At 42.0% G+C, this 14,030-nt stretch overlaps 1 protein-coding gene across 10 annotated transcripts in view; it reads right to left on the bottom strand.

Moving 5' to 3' along the window:
- Window positions 1–14,030, bottom strand: part of Wdr59 (WD repeat domain 59) — a 147,489-nt gene that overhangs the window by 75,134 nt on the left and 58,325 nt on the right. For 3 of the 10 annotated variants that reach the window (XM_048792424.1, XM_048792423.1, XM_048792427.1), the window contains exon 1: window positions 3,670–3,818. The exons of 1 other annotated variant lie outside the window; for it this stretch is intronic. Coding sequence is in view for 4 of the 9 variants with exons in the window: in XM_048792427.1 (XP_048648384.1) it covers window positions 3,670–3,723 (54 nt within the window). In the remaining 5 variants the exon portion in view is untranslated. Of the gene's footprint in view, window positions 1–3,669; window positions 3,820–14,030 lie in introns of those variants that run through there. 6 more of the 10 variants (XM_015496071.2, XM_015496072.2, XM_048792426.1 and 3 more) reach the window with 4 other exon arrangements.

The following is a 14,030-nucleotide window of genomic DNA, read 5'->3' as shown; positions in this document are numbered from 1 at the left end:
AAAAAAAAAAAAAAAAAAAAAAAAAAGATGTACTCTCCATTTGGCTTACAGAATAGACCCTTCTGGTTACTTTTAATGCCTGAATGCTGTGTTTCCCAGAATATATTTCTCCCTAAGATCCTTTAGAATTCATGACTGCATTAAATTTTGGATAATTTTCTTGCTTTTCTCTATAGATTTACTATACACATACATAATATTTTGTTTTACTGTGACTGTTTTTGATCATTATACAAATGGAATTCTGTGCTGTGAATTCTTTTGTGACTTGCTTCCCCCCGCACCCTGCCCTCAACACACACACACATTGATTCTGAAGTTCATCCAGGTGGATAGGTTGTAGTTTACTTGTTTTGCTCTGAGGTAATATTCCATTGTAAGACCGTGCCACAACTGATCTATCTCACTGTCATTAAACATCTGGGTTGTTTCCAGTTTTTTAAATTATAGATGATAATACTGTGAAGATGGTATTTGCATATGAGTAGAATTGTTGGGTTCTCAGATGAGCATATTCTTCAACCTCACCAGAAAATGTCAAGCTGTTTCTCAAAGTCGTTAAATTGTATACTTCTAGAAGGAGTGATTAATGAGTTGGTCCATACCTTCATCAGCACTCAATATTATCAGACATTTAAATTTTTCATCCTTTCAACAAATATTTATTGATAAATCTACCGTATGCCGGGCACTATGGATCCAGCAGTGAACAAAACAAAACTTTTTGCCCATATCAGTCTTGTTGTCCATTAATTTTTTACCTATCTGGTCCATATGAAATGAACTGTAATTTGGGAGGTTAATTTGTATTTTTCTGATGACTGATGAAAGTGAATACATTTTCATGTTTAATTGGAAATGCATGTTTCTTCTATGAAATACTGCTTATGTCTTGTGTACTTCTTAAGTTGAGCTATCGCTTTCTTAAAGATTAAGAAAAGTATGAAATTTTTTCTTGATTTTAATCCTATATTGGTTACATATGTTTTATGTAAAAAACAAAGCTTTTCATTGTCTTTATGCAATTTAACTTATGGATTGTGTTTCTGCATCCTCCTTAGAAGAATATCCATACCCAATGTTCATAAACATACCCTCTAATATTTTTTCTTAATTTTTCCTGCTTCCTCAAAATTGAAAATAAGTCATCTCAGCAGAAAATATTCCCTGATGATTAGTGACTTGTTAGTTTCTGTACAACTCATCCAGGAAGATAAAAACTGTTTTTTGCTCTAATAAAAAAACAAATCATTACTGGGCATTGCTGGGTGCAGTGGCATCTTTAGGTCTGGGATTGTCCTCTGAAAAATGTAAAATTATAATTTTCAAAAATTATTTTTAAGCCAGGCACAAGGATGCCTACCTGTAATCCCAGCAACCCTAGAGGCTAAGGCAGGAGGGATCAAAACACCAGGCCAGTCTGGGCAACTTAATGATACCCTGTCTCAAACAAAACAAGAGAAAAGACAGGGCTGAAGATGTAGCTCAAAGGCAGAATGCTCCTGGGTTCAATTCCCAGTACTGGGAAAAAAATTCATTATAAGAATGCCTCAGAAAGACTAGACTACAATACAGAGAAATGAAAATAGTTGCTGAAAAATGGTGAAAACTACCAGGCTTCTGGTGCACACCTGGTGGCCCACACCTGTAATCCCGGCAATTTGGGAGGCTGAGGCCAGAGGATCACAAGTCCAAAGCCAGTCTGGGCAACTTAACAAGACACAGTCTTTTTTTTTTTAATTACTTTTTAAAATATTTTTATATGAATGGAGCTTTATTTTATTCATTTATTTATATGTGGTGTTGAGGATCCAACCCAGTGCCTCACACATGCTAGGCAAGCACTCTACCACTGAGTCACAGCCACAGCCCTAAGTTGTTGAAATAATTTATAAAATGGGTCCCTGTCCCTCCCAATCCAACCACAACACCATGCTAATTCACAGTACAGATGTACCCTTTCAACTAAATAGAAAAATCAGAAAAACAGAAACTCCCATAAGGCAATTAAAATTACCCAATTTACTTTGTTCTCTTCCTATGACAACTGCTGTTTAGGTTTAATATTTGCTTCTACTTCATAGAATTCTAATATATATGTCAGCACCCTCTCTGCAGGTCTCCTGAATTACATCTCTATTAAGGAGGGTGAGACTACCTGGGTTTCTGTGAGAATTAAAGGGTTTGCAGATTAGTATGTTCCAAATTAGCAGGCTCAGACACTCTCCATATGATTCTGCTCTGTCCTAGTCCCCAGTGGAAGCAATTAACAAGAAGGGTAACAGCAATATGGCTCTTTTTCTCTAGGAATTTGGCACGTCACTTGGGAGAGCAGGCCTCACAAAGACATTTTGCTGACACTGCAAAGTGCTTCAAGATCCCTTAATCCAAAACCCAATAATGGTCAAATTCTCCATGGGGGCTGCTTATCAGACGGCAGTGCAGAACAGAATGGTGGGTGGCTCCTCCATGCATTAATCTTTATGGCAAAAGACAGATAAAATTTTAGAAAGAAAACACACCGCCCACTTACTGTAATCCAGATATATCTCAATGTAAACTAACATAGAGTCTGGCACAGCGGGCAACTAATAGGCACTCCATAAACCAATCCTTGTTGAATAAATGAGTGAAAAAAATTCTGGCAGACAGAAGGTATCCAATAAATACTGAATAAGCAGAAAGAATCACCAAGAGTGGCTCTTAGTGCTAGGGAAGGGGGGTCATGATACTTATGGAGGTAGTTCAGGTTCTGAGCTACTTACTATGAGGAAAAAATGGTATAATAAGCTGAACAGGAGCCCTGTGGTTAGAGCCTGGGTCCAAATTTCAATGACATCTGCCATATTTTGCGAAGCCTTAGCCAAACAGGCATCAGCTCTCCTTTTGGAATAAAGGGACGACACATATATACATAAAGCACTTAGCACAAGACTTGGCATATAGAAGGCACGTTATAGAATAGTAGTAAAACTCCTCAGTAAGTGCTGACGTCTCTTGAGGCTTGCCATGTGCCTGTCACTCTGCCACACTTTCTAAAGGTGCAACCCATAAAATCCTCACGCCCACCCTGTGAGGTAAATATGATGATCCCTTCTACAGGTAAGAAAACTGTCGGTGCAACGGGTAATGACCACGTGAAGACTGTGTAAAGATTCGTGAACCCGAGCAATACGTGTATGTGTACACTTCTGTCCACTACACGCTATTTTCCATTACTAGAGCATGCACTTTACAAGCAGTATTTCATCAAATCCACCCCAAAATACTGTGAGGCAGGGCTAAGTCCGCACAGCTGAGGCTCAGAGAAGTTCTGCAACTTGGCCGAAGTCACCGAGAGAGGCCCTGGACCAGGGAAGCGGACACCCTCCTAGCAAACCACCCTGCGCGTGGGAAGCCTCCCACTCACTCGCGCGCAATCTCAGCCTCAGCGTCCCAAGGCAGTCCCCACTCGCCAGAAGCCCGCGGGGAATCCCGTCAGTGCCCATCCCAACCGCCCGCAACGGTCATCAAGTCTCCCCTCGCCCGCTCGAGTCAGACAGCTCCAGAGCACCCCGCAGCCCATCTCCCCCGACAGGGCCAGGGGTCTCCGCAGGTGCAGCAGTGTGGGGGAAGGGAACCCAGGAGGGCGCATGCCCAGACGGCTCCATTAGCCACCCGCCAGCTCACCTGGGAATCGCGGAACTCCACCACCACATTCTCGCTGCTCCATCGAGCTGCCATCTCCCTCTCCCAGCCACGGTGGACGCAAAACAGACACCCCCACACTCTAAACCCTCTTCCCCCAAATCCCACGCTGCCTACTAGTCGGCCTGGCCACGCCCCGTTCCCCTCTTCCGCCTGATGGCAAACCATTGGCTGACCCAAACACAGGCTCCGCCCCTTCTTCCGTCTCCTCCAATTGTGGCACTAAACTGCCCAAAATAAGCACACCCCACTCGTTTCCGTCATCAGCTTGCGTCACCCACGCCCCCCGGCCTAGGCTTAGGATACGCCCCTGCCGCGAGCCCTGCCGGGAATTGTAGTCCAAGGTCGGGCGCAGCGCGGGTAACCCAGGCAGAGGAGCCCCTTGGTTTTACTACTTTTCTCGCTGGTGCTTGGGGCATTCTCCCAGATCCAGTCTACAAACCAATATCCAACATTGGTACAGACCGAAGATACCGGTTTTTTTCTGATGCCTGTCATTAAGGTTTTGAAAAGACTGCGTGATTTATTGTTTCAAAAACTACAGCAGGGTCTTCAAGACCTTTTCTGGGGGTCTCTGAAGGAAAAACAATTTTCATAGTCTTACCGCACCAATGCACAATGGAGTTTTTTGGAGGCTTCATGCAACAAAACAAAAGGTTTGCCATACTTTTAGCTAACATATTTAGTATTGGAAAATAAAGTTATTATTCGTTTAAAATATATTATTATGGGGAAGAATGAAGGAACTTCGGGTTGTGTAGAGGGAAGGGGCGGAGCTGTGGGGATAGGAAGGACTGTAGAATGAGAAAGACCTTATGACCCTGTGTACGTGTATGATTACACTACTGGAGTGACCATGCACCATGTACAGCCAGAGGAATGAGGAGTTGTGCTCCATATGTGTACAGTATGTCTACTTTCTTAGAACAAATTAGAAAATAAAATGTATTGTTAGCCTCAGGAGGCTAAGACAGGAGGATCGCAAGTTCAAAGCCAGCCTCAGCAACTTAGCGAGCCCCTGTCTCAAAACAAAAAATACAAAATGGGGGCTGGGGTGGTGGCTCAGTGGCAGAGTGCTTGCCTCGCATGTGTGAGACACTGGGTTCGATTCCCAGCACCACATATAAATAAATAAAATAAAGGTCCATTGACAACTAAAAGTAAAAAAGGGCTGGGATGTATCTCAGTGTTTAAGTGCCCCCCCCCAAAAAAATGTATTATTAATGTGAATTAATGTTGAAACATAATGATTGGCATTATGTTTCAACATTAATTGGCAGAAGTGGTGGCTCATGCCTGTAATCCCAGCCACTGGGCAGGGTAAGGCAGGAGGATTTCATGTTCAAGTACAGCCTCAGTGATTTACTGAGGCCCTAAGCAATTTAAGAAGAGCCTGTCTCAAAAAAACAAAAAGGGCTGGGGATGTACCTCAGTGGTACAGTGACCTTGAGTTCAATCCCCAGTACCAAAAAATAAATAAACAAATAAATAAATTTTTTCGTTTTCAGAATTAATTCCTAATGATTACTGTCAATAAATGAGCCCACATAAACGTTTTGGGGGGCCCTCATAATTTTTGAGACTATAAAAGGATCATGAGATCAAAAAAGTTTGAGAAGCATTGTGCTAACATAAATGGAAATTAAATCCTTCTCTTTGGTCCCACCTTCTCATCCTGGCTTAACTGGTTTACCCTTAGTTTCCCTACTAAAGGAAAATTACTTAACCTCATTTGTTTTTTGTAAGTTGCTTGGCACTCAAGTTTAAATTTTTATTATTGTTGTTGTTAGTATTACAATTGGGATTTTTGTGTGTGGCGTTTTTGTTGTTGTTGGTTTTGGTATTAGGAATTGAACCAAGGAGTTCTTTACCATTTACCATCCCCATTTTGTTGTTGTTGTTTGTTTGTTTTGTGGTACTGGGGATTGAACTCAGGGGCACCCGACCACTGAGCCCCATCCCCAGTCCTATTTTGTATTTTTTTTTAAATTTAGAGACAGGGTCTCATTGAGTTGTTTAGCCCCTCACTTTTGCTGAGGCTGGCTTTGAACTCACAATCCTCCTGTCTCATCCTCCTGAGCCACTGGGATTATAGGCATGCGCCACCACCACTGCACCTGGCTCCCCAGCCCTTTTTTATTTTACTTTTTATTTTGAGGCAGAATCTCACTAAATTGCTCGGGACCTCTCTAAGTTCTCCAGCTGTCCTCAAACTTGTGATCCTCTGCTTCGGCCTCTCAAGTCACTGGGATTACAGGTATATACCACTGTATCTGCCAATAGTACCAGTATTTCTAAGTTCAAGTCATAGCATGAATAGAGAGAAGATGTGTCCTCCTTCCTCCTTTGAGCATTGGATATAAAGGGCTTGTCCATGGCTTAGGGTGACTATTATCTCTCTCCTGTTTACCTGGAACTTTCTAGGTGTTAGCACTGTGTCCAGGCAAGAATTCTGCATTCCACAAAACCCTTCAATAGCATGAAAACTGGAACAGTTAGTCCCTCTACAATAGGTACATATTGGCAGAATGAATTGTACATTATAATAGACTTGCAAGCAATGTGTCAGGAGGGAATAACCTAAATGGGGGACTAAAATGACATCTTGAAGGTGACATTTGAGCTTTTTAGTATAGTACTAAGATTTTGACAGGGTACAGTAAAAAAAAAAATACTTCAGCATTAAGAGTGAGAACAAAGACCTTGAAGTGTGAGGTGCAAGATGTGTTCCCCAAAACATAACACTGTTTCCCCAATTAACTCTCTCATGGCACTGCGCTGCTTCAAAACACAAACCACAATTCATTTTTTTTAAAGAGAGAGAGAGAGAGAATTTTTTAATATTTATTTTTTAGTTTTAGGCGGACACAACATCTTTATTTTATTTGTATGTGGTGCTGAGGATTGAACCCAGAGCCGCGAGCATGCCAGGCGAGCACGCAACCGCTTGAGCCACATCCCCAGCCCCCGATATTTTTTATTTATTATTTTCAAGCTTCAGGAGAGCAAGAACCAGGTCCGTTTTGTTGGGTCCTGCATGATGACTGCATATACAATCTGCTCCATGAATATTTGTCTAATGAATGAATGTAAATAGCATATAAAGTCATGACCCCAGATGGAGGTCAGAACCAACATCCATGCAATCAAAAATAATTTCAAAAATAATTCAAAGTCATTGCTTCTAACTGTTAACATCTAGAAGGAAATATAGACTTGGAAGTTATTCTCCTGGAAAAAGTCCCTTGCTTTCTTTTCCATCCATCATCAGGTTTTCTCACACATGGGAGCCTTTAAAAAAAAAAAAAAAAAAAAACTGCTCCTCACCAGGTATGGTGGTGCGCTCCTGTAATCCCAGTGACTGGAGATTGAGGCAGGAGGATTAAAAGTTTGAGGTCAGCTTGGGCAACGTGGTGAGGTCCTAAGTAACTTAGCAAGATCCTGTCTCAAAATAAAAAATAAAAAGGAATATGGCTGAGTACTTTAGTATGCCTGGGTTCAATTTCTGGTACAAAAACAAACAAAAAAAACCCCACCTCCTTGAACCAGGTGTCATTGAGTCATGCCCCCATATTCGAAGCACTCAGGAGAGACGTTGAAATAGGCATATTGCTTGAGCTCAGGAGTCCAAGACCAACCTCCACAACACAGACCTGTCTTAGAAACAGTAAGAAACTCCTATAGTCTTGACTTCCATGTTCCTTTAATGGCTTCTCTTCCTGCCTCCCAGTATTCTCCCAGTTCTCCATCATGAAAGGCCAAAGACTGTTCTGGACATAAAAACCCTCACTCAAAGTGCCAAGAAGGGAAAAGACTGCAAGCTAGGCCCCAGGGCAGTGAGCAGGAAAAATAACTAATACTTTTCTTTGCATGCTCAGGCCAGCACATCAGAATAAATGAATTAATCAATTCATTTTGGCCCATTCCTGTAATCCCAGTTACGTGGGAGGCTAAAGCAGGATTTTACATTAGAGGCCAGTCTGGGAGACAGTGAGACCCTGTCTCAGGATGTAGCTCAGGGGTAAAGGCCCCTAGGTTCAATTTCCATTTCTGGTGGGGGGGGCAGTAGGGAGATTGAGTCATCTAACATACCATACATATACTTATTTACCTATTTGCTGCAGTCCGGCTGCAGCAAAATAGCGGGGGGGGGGGGGGGGCAGGGACACTTGTGTAGATTGATACAGCAGGAGCCGTTTATTGTAGAACGGGAGCGGTATATATACATTCCACACAGCTTATCTTAATTAGCATAAACTCGGTACATCAGTCAACCAATAAGGAATCTCCACACTTAATGGCTCGCTGGCGTTACTTCACAAACCACTCCCTCTGGCAAAATGCCAGGCGCCATTCTGACTTGTTTACAAACTCTAACACCTATTGGCTGGAGGTAGTAGGTGCTTAATAACTCTTTGCTGAATGAGTGGTTAACAAATAGGTGTGGGTATTATTTACCTATTTGGTATGGCAAGAGGTGGTGAGGAGTATCCTGCTTAGGAGTTTGAGCCTTGTTTTGGATATTAATAGAGATATTCCAAAGCTCTGTCCGCATACAGCTTGATAATCTTCCCTCCAAAACCAATAGAATCACCCTTGTCTGAGCATTTCTGCAGTCCTCCTCGGTTCCCACCTCTTTTGTTCTTACTTATCTGGTTCTCAAAATCTGCTTGTCATGGGCCACAGGCACAGCAAGTACTTTGGGTTTCAAGTCCTTGGTGTTCTGTTCTCTCAATGTTTTCTTAAGTGCGTAAAAAATTTTGGGGAGAGGGAGCAATAATACCTTCCCAATTGCCTCTTCCAGCCCTTCCTTTTCATCTCCCACCCACACTGTGTCCCACTCACAGTGTCATATCATGATGCTGTCATCAAAGAAGCAAAATTGAGAGTTCTCTGACTGCGTCTTCATTGCCATGAGCCTCTAAGATTCATAGATGAATATTCTGAATCAGAGAATGGGTATCACTGGAAGTCCCTTATCACCAAATTATGTCTTTTCAGAAGGTCACTCACTAGCCAGGTCACAGGAAGACAGGGTACCTAGCAAACACAGAAATCCAAGGCCCTGGCTGGTTCTTATCAGTAGCTAGCCATGCAATTTGAACACAATCCTGTGTTTTCTCTTCTGAAGAATGAGGAATTATCACTGTTAGGGGTTGGAGGAGGCATCTCCAGAGACAGAAGAGACCGCTACTCAGATTTTCTAGGCTCTTGACACATCACAGAAAATAATTTAAGGGCACATCAGGTTTTAGCAGGGAGAAGAATAACTTTATTAGAAAGTAAAAGGTAGATAAAAACATTCTTAGAGCTGAATACAGATTATCTTGAGAGCCAGACGAGCTCTCCGCTCTGGGGTCCTAGGCTCTTCTTTTCAAGATGGACATGGGAAGGTTTGTGGGAACATACCAGTCTTGTGAACTCAGTTCTTTGATCATGGATCACGAAATGTTTATGGTGGTCTGCTCTTCCCCAGGATCTTCAAGTTGATATTGTCTTTTCTGGATAATGTTTGGAGTGTGCCTCTATTGTAGGTTTTTAAAAATATATCTCCCTTTGCTTTATCTAATCTGAAAATACATTGTATAGGTTAACAGTGTACATAAACTTTAATCAAAATGAGGTAATTTTCATGGATGAGTGAATTTACAGTATCTCTAAGATTTGTAGATTTCTCAGCAATTTGTGAGTGATCAGTCTGGAAGAAAAATGGTCTGGGGAGAAGATTTACAGCTACAGTCTCTTTTTCCTTCCTTTAAATTTTTTTATTTGCTCTCTTTAGTTCTTTTCTCCCCATCTCTGTCTTCTATTATACCTCAGAGTTAACTGTGCCTCCAGTCCCCTTACATCCAGGAAACTTGGACCCCTTCCCTGAACCCACTAGGAATTTCTGTCTCCTTATAAATCTTTGTCAACAAAGATTTATAGATGTGCTCACAAGCCCAGCCACCTGCTATGTGCATATGGTTGCTCATAGCCCTAGTTCTCTCTGCTTATTTTTCCCTTTTCAAGCAAAATAATAGAGATGTAAAGAGCTCTGAGAGGGCTTGAAAGGCTGTTTCTCCTGGTAAACATTTTTTTTTAATACCAGGGATTGAACCCAGTGGTGCTTAACCAGTGAGCCATATCCCCAGCCCTTTTATATATTCTTTTAGAGACAGGGTCTTGTCTCAGTAAGCTGCTGAGGCTGTCTTTGAACTTGCAATTCTCCTGCCTCAGCCTCTTAAGCTGCTGGGATTACAGACATGTGCTACCAGGCCCAGCCCTGGTAGACTTTTGTCTACCAGGATGTGGGGGGTTAAGGGGCTCAACCCCACAATGGAGGTGTGGGGTTGAGGGGCTCCTCCAAAGCCATGGAAAGCCCTCCCCATTCTCTGGCTCCTAGAAACAGGAAAGAGGCCACAGGTTTCCCATTGCTAGCCAGGAATAGATCCTAACAAGCCATTTCCCCTACCTTCTGAACTGTGCAAGCCCTAAACTTACATTCTTCTAAGACGTTTAAAACCAGGGTTTTGCAGCATAGTTCTACACATTTGCTGCACACTCTGCACATCCGCAAAGGGTTTTGGCAACACTGATTTTATCAGCTCTTTCTCCTGGTAGGTGGGATCCACAGTTTGTTAACCCTATTTCACAGCCAAGGAGTGCCACAGAGCAGCTCAATCATGATCAGTGAGGGTATGAAGATAAAAACAACAAAAAAATGGGGGTGGGGTTGTGGCTCAGTGATAGAGTGCTTGCCTAGCATGTGCGAGGCACTGGGTTCGATTTTCAGCACCACATACAAATAAATAAAATAAAGGCCCATCAACAACTAAAACAAATTTTTAAAAAATGGAGGTCCAAATCTAGCTAGGGCCATTTCTGCATTCAATATCCCTACATGGAGGGCAACGAAGGACTTCTACTCCTTCCATATCCATGCCTGCCCATGGCACATTAACTATTTTTTCTTTTTTTCCTTGAAGTACTGGGGACCAAACCCAGGGCCTCTTGCATGCCAGGGGAGTGTTCTATCACTGAGCTATACCCCCAGCCCCACTGTTGTTGCAGTTCTATAGCCTTTCATTTCTTCCAACATGTCTTTATTGTCACCTCTGGGCCTTTGAATATGCTATTTCCTTTGTCTGGAACACTCTTTTCCTCAAACACAGTTCTACCTGTCCTACTTCCTCACTTGGCTAATTTCCAACTTGTTTTTTCAGGTCTTGATTCAGAATCATTGGATCGTGTTGGTACCCATTTCCTGTCTTTTCATCTCCCATAGCACTTAATCATTCATGCACTTAGTCAGCAATTATTTATTGGGACTGGGGTTGGAGCCCAGGGAAGCTTTACCACAGAACTCCGTTGCCAGTCCTTTTTTATTTATTTTGAGTCAGGGCCTCACTAAATTACTGAGGCTAGCCTCTAGACTTGAGTCACTGGGATTACCGGTGTAGGCCACTGTGCCTGGATCAATATGCAGTTTTTTGTGACTGACTACTTAGAATGATGTTTTCAATTCATGTTGTAGCATGCATTGGTATGCTATTTATTTTTATGGCTGAACAATATTCCATTGTGTGGATATACCAACTTGGTTGAGTTGCTTATTAGTTGATGGACATTATTTGAAAGAGTCAAAAAGTTGTTTCCGCTTTTTGACTCTTTCAAATAATGCTGCAGTGAATATTCCTGTACAAACTTGTTTCTTATGTATGTATGTTCTCTTGGAAGAATACCAAAGAGTGAAACTGCTAGGTCATATAGTAATTCTTTTTTTTAATTGCTTTTATTTTTTAAATACATGACAGCGGAATGCATCACAATTCTTATTACACATATAGAACACAATTTTTCATATTTCTGTTTGTATACAAAGTATGTTCACACCAATTCATGTCTTCATACTTTGGATAATGATGTCCATCACATTCCACCATCATTGCTAACCCCTTGTCCCCTCCATTCCCCTCCCACCCTCTGCCCTATGTAGAGTTCCTCTATTCTTCCCATGTTTCCTCTCCCTACCCCACTATGAGTTAGTCACCTTATATCAGAAAAAACATTTGCCATTTGTTTTTTGGGGGATTGGCTAACTTCACTTAGCATTATCTTCTCCAACAACATCCATTTATCTGCAAGTGCCATGATTTTATTCTCTTTTATTGCTGAGTAATATTCCATTGTGTATATATGTCACTTTTTAAAAATCCTTTCATCTACTGAAGGGCATCTAGGTGGTTCCACAGTTTAGCTATTGTGAATTGTGCTGCTATAAACATTGATGTGGCTGTGTCCCTGTAATATGCTGTTTTTAAGTCCTTTGGGTATAGACTGAGGAGAGGGATAGCTGGGTCAAATGGTGATCCCATTGCAAGTTTTCCAAGGAATCTCCATACTGCTTTCCATATTGGCTGCACCAATTTTCAGACCCACCAGCAATGTATGAGTGTACCTTTTCCCCACATCCTTGCCAACACTTATTGTTGTTTGTCTTCATAATGGCTGCCATTCTGACTAGAGTGAGATGGTATCTTAGAGTAGCTTTGATTTGCATTTCTCTAATTGCTACAGATGATGAACATTTTTTCATGTATTTGTTGATTGACTGAATATCCTCTTATGAGAAGTGTCTATTCATGTCCTTGGTCCATTTATTGATTGGGTTATTTGTTGATCATACAGTAATTCTATGTTTAATCTTTTTTGAGGAACTGCCAGGCTGTTTTCTAAGCTGCTGCGGTGGTACAAGGGTTCTGATCTCTCCACTTCTCTTTGACATTTGTTATTGTCTTTCTCTTTGATTATAGTTGTCCAAGTAGGTGCAAAATGATTCTTCTGAAGTTCTGTGACAGCAGGGATTCCATCTGTTTTGTTTACTTATATCCAGAGTCTAGTACAGTGCTGGCACTCAGATACTAAATATTTTGTTAATCACATTCAAAAAGTTTTGTATGGATAAGTAAATCAAAAGCTACTTGGACAGTTACAATGCTTATTGTGCATTTATCTCCCAAGTAGGGGCCTATTTGCTAGGGAAGTAGTATCTAATTTTTTGAACTGAACCAAACCTATTCCTGATTTTATAGTCTTTCTTCTGTGACAAAACTGGGTTAAATGTAAGCTTTCTTGCTTTTCTTCAGATCACTCATTTGGATTTCAAATGTGCATAAACTCCTCATTTAGACACTTGCAAGTAACTTCTTGGATATTGGCTTATTTTGTTTCTTCTTACTTTTATTCCTTATGCGAAACTTTCAACTTTTTTATACAGAGCTCTTTGCTCACCCTCAGGCATTCCTTTCTTACAAATGTCATCTTCTTGTTGCTTTCCAGGCTGGTCACACTGGAACAATCAATACCTGTCTCTTATGTTTTCTTTTAATATTTTTCCTGTTTGGGTTCCCTGGTTTGGAAGTATCTGGAGGCTCTTAAGAGGCAGGAAGTCAGTTAGGCCAGGCACGAGTGATGCTCAGAGCTAGCATTTAGCACTAGAAAAACAGCTGTTCAAAGAATGAATGAGGGCTGGGGATGTGGCTCAAGCGGTAGCGCGATTGCCTGGCATGCGTGCGGCCCGGGTTCGATCCTCAGCACCACATGCAAAACAAAGATGTTGTGTCTGCCGAGAACTAAGAAATAAATATTAAAATTAAAAAAAAAAGAATGAATGAATGAATGTTGTCTATGTGAGAAACACAGCAACCGAGATGGAAAGGTGATTCTCTATTGCAAAAGGCAGATTTGGTCAACAAATAGTTATTCAATACTGACTGTGTCCTTACTTTGTGGCATGTGTCAAAATACATGGTAAATAAAACAGGGGTCTGGCTTGGACAAAGAGTTTCTAAAATCACTCCTAGCTGCATGATTTCTATTTCCCTATCTATATCTTCTCACTCTTTATCCTACACCTGTACATTTTGAGAATTACCTTTTTAGCTAAGGAATCGACTCATTTGTCTCGGCCCCAAAGTTCTGATCTTAGTGTGCAAAGCCACCCCTGGGTCCCGATTCACTAGTGCCCCAGGTACTCTTGCACCTTCAAACAGCTCACTCTCTTGCACAGATGCTAAGCCCTGACGTCGGGGTCCTGGGATCAGAACCTCCGAAAGAATGGACGGCACGTCCACCAGAGGGTGCTGTGGGGGCAGATTTGTGCGGGAGGGGAGCTCGACCCGCGACCCTCGGAGTCAGGTAGGCGTACAGGCTAATTTTCTTTCTTCCCGGCGTTTCCTTCCCATCGCCTAAAACCCTGGCCGCCCCTCCTCCACTCGTGGTTCCCCTGGAATAATCAGCCGCTCTCGGGGACTCTTGGAGAGCTGGCTTCGGAACCACGACCTGCTACCGTCGCCGACGCC

Source organism: Marmota marmota, unplaced genomic scaffold (genome assembly GCF_001458135.2).
Source record: "Marmota marmota marmota unplaced genomic scaffold, marMar, whole genome shotgun sequence".
NCBI lineage: Eukaryota > Metazoa > Chordata > Mammalia > Rodentia > Sciuridae > Marmota > Marmota marmota.
This window is presented reverse-complemented; position numbering and strand designations above follow the sequence as displayed.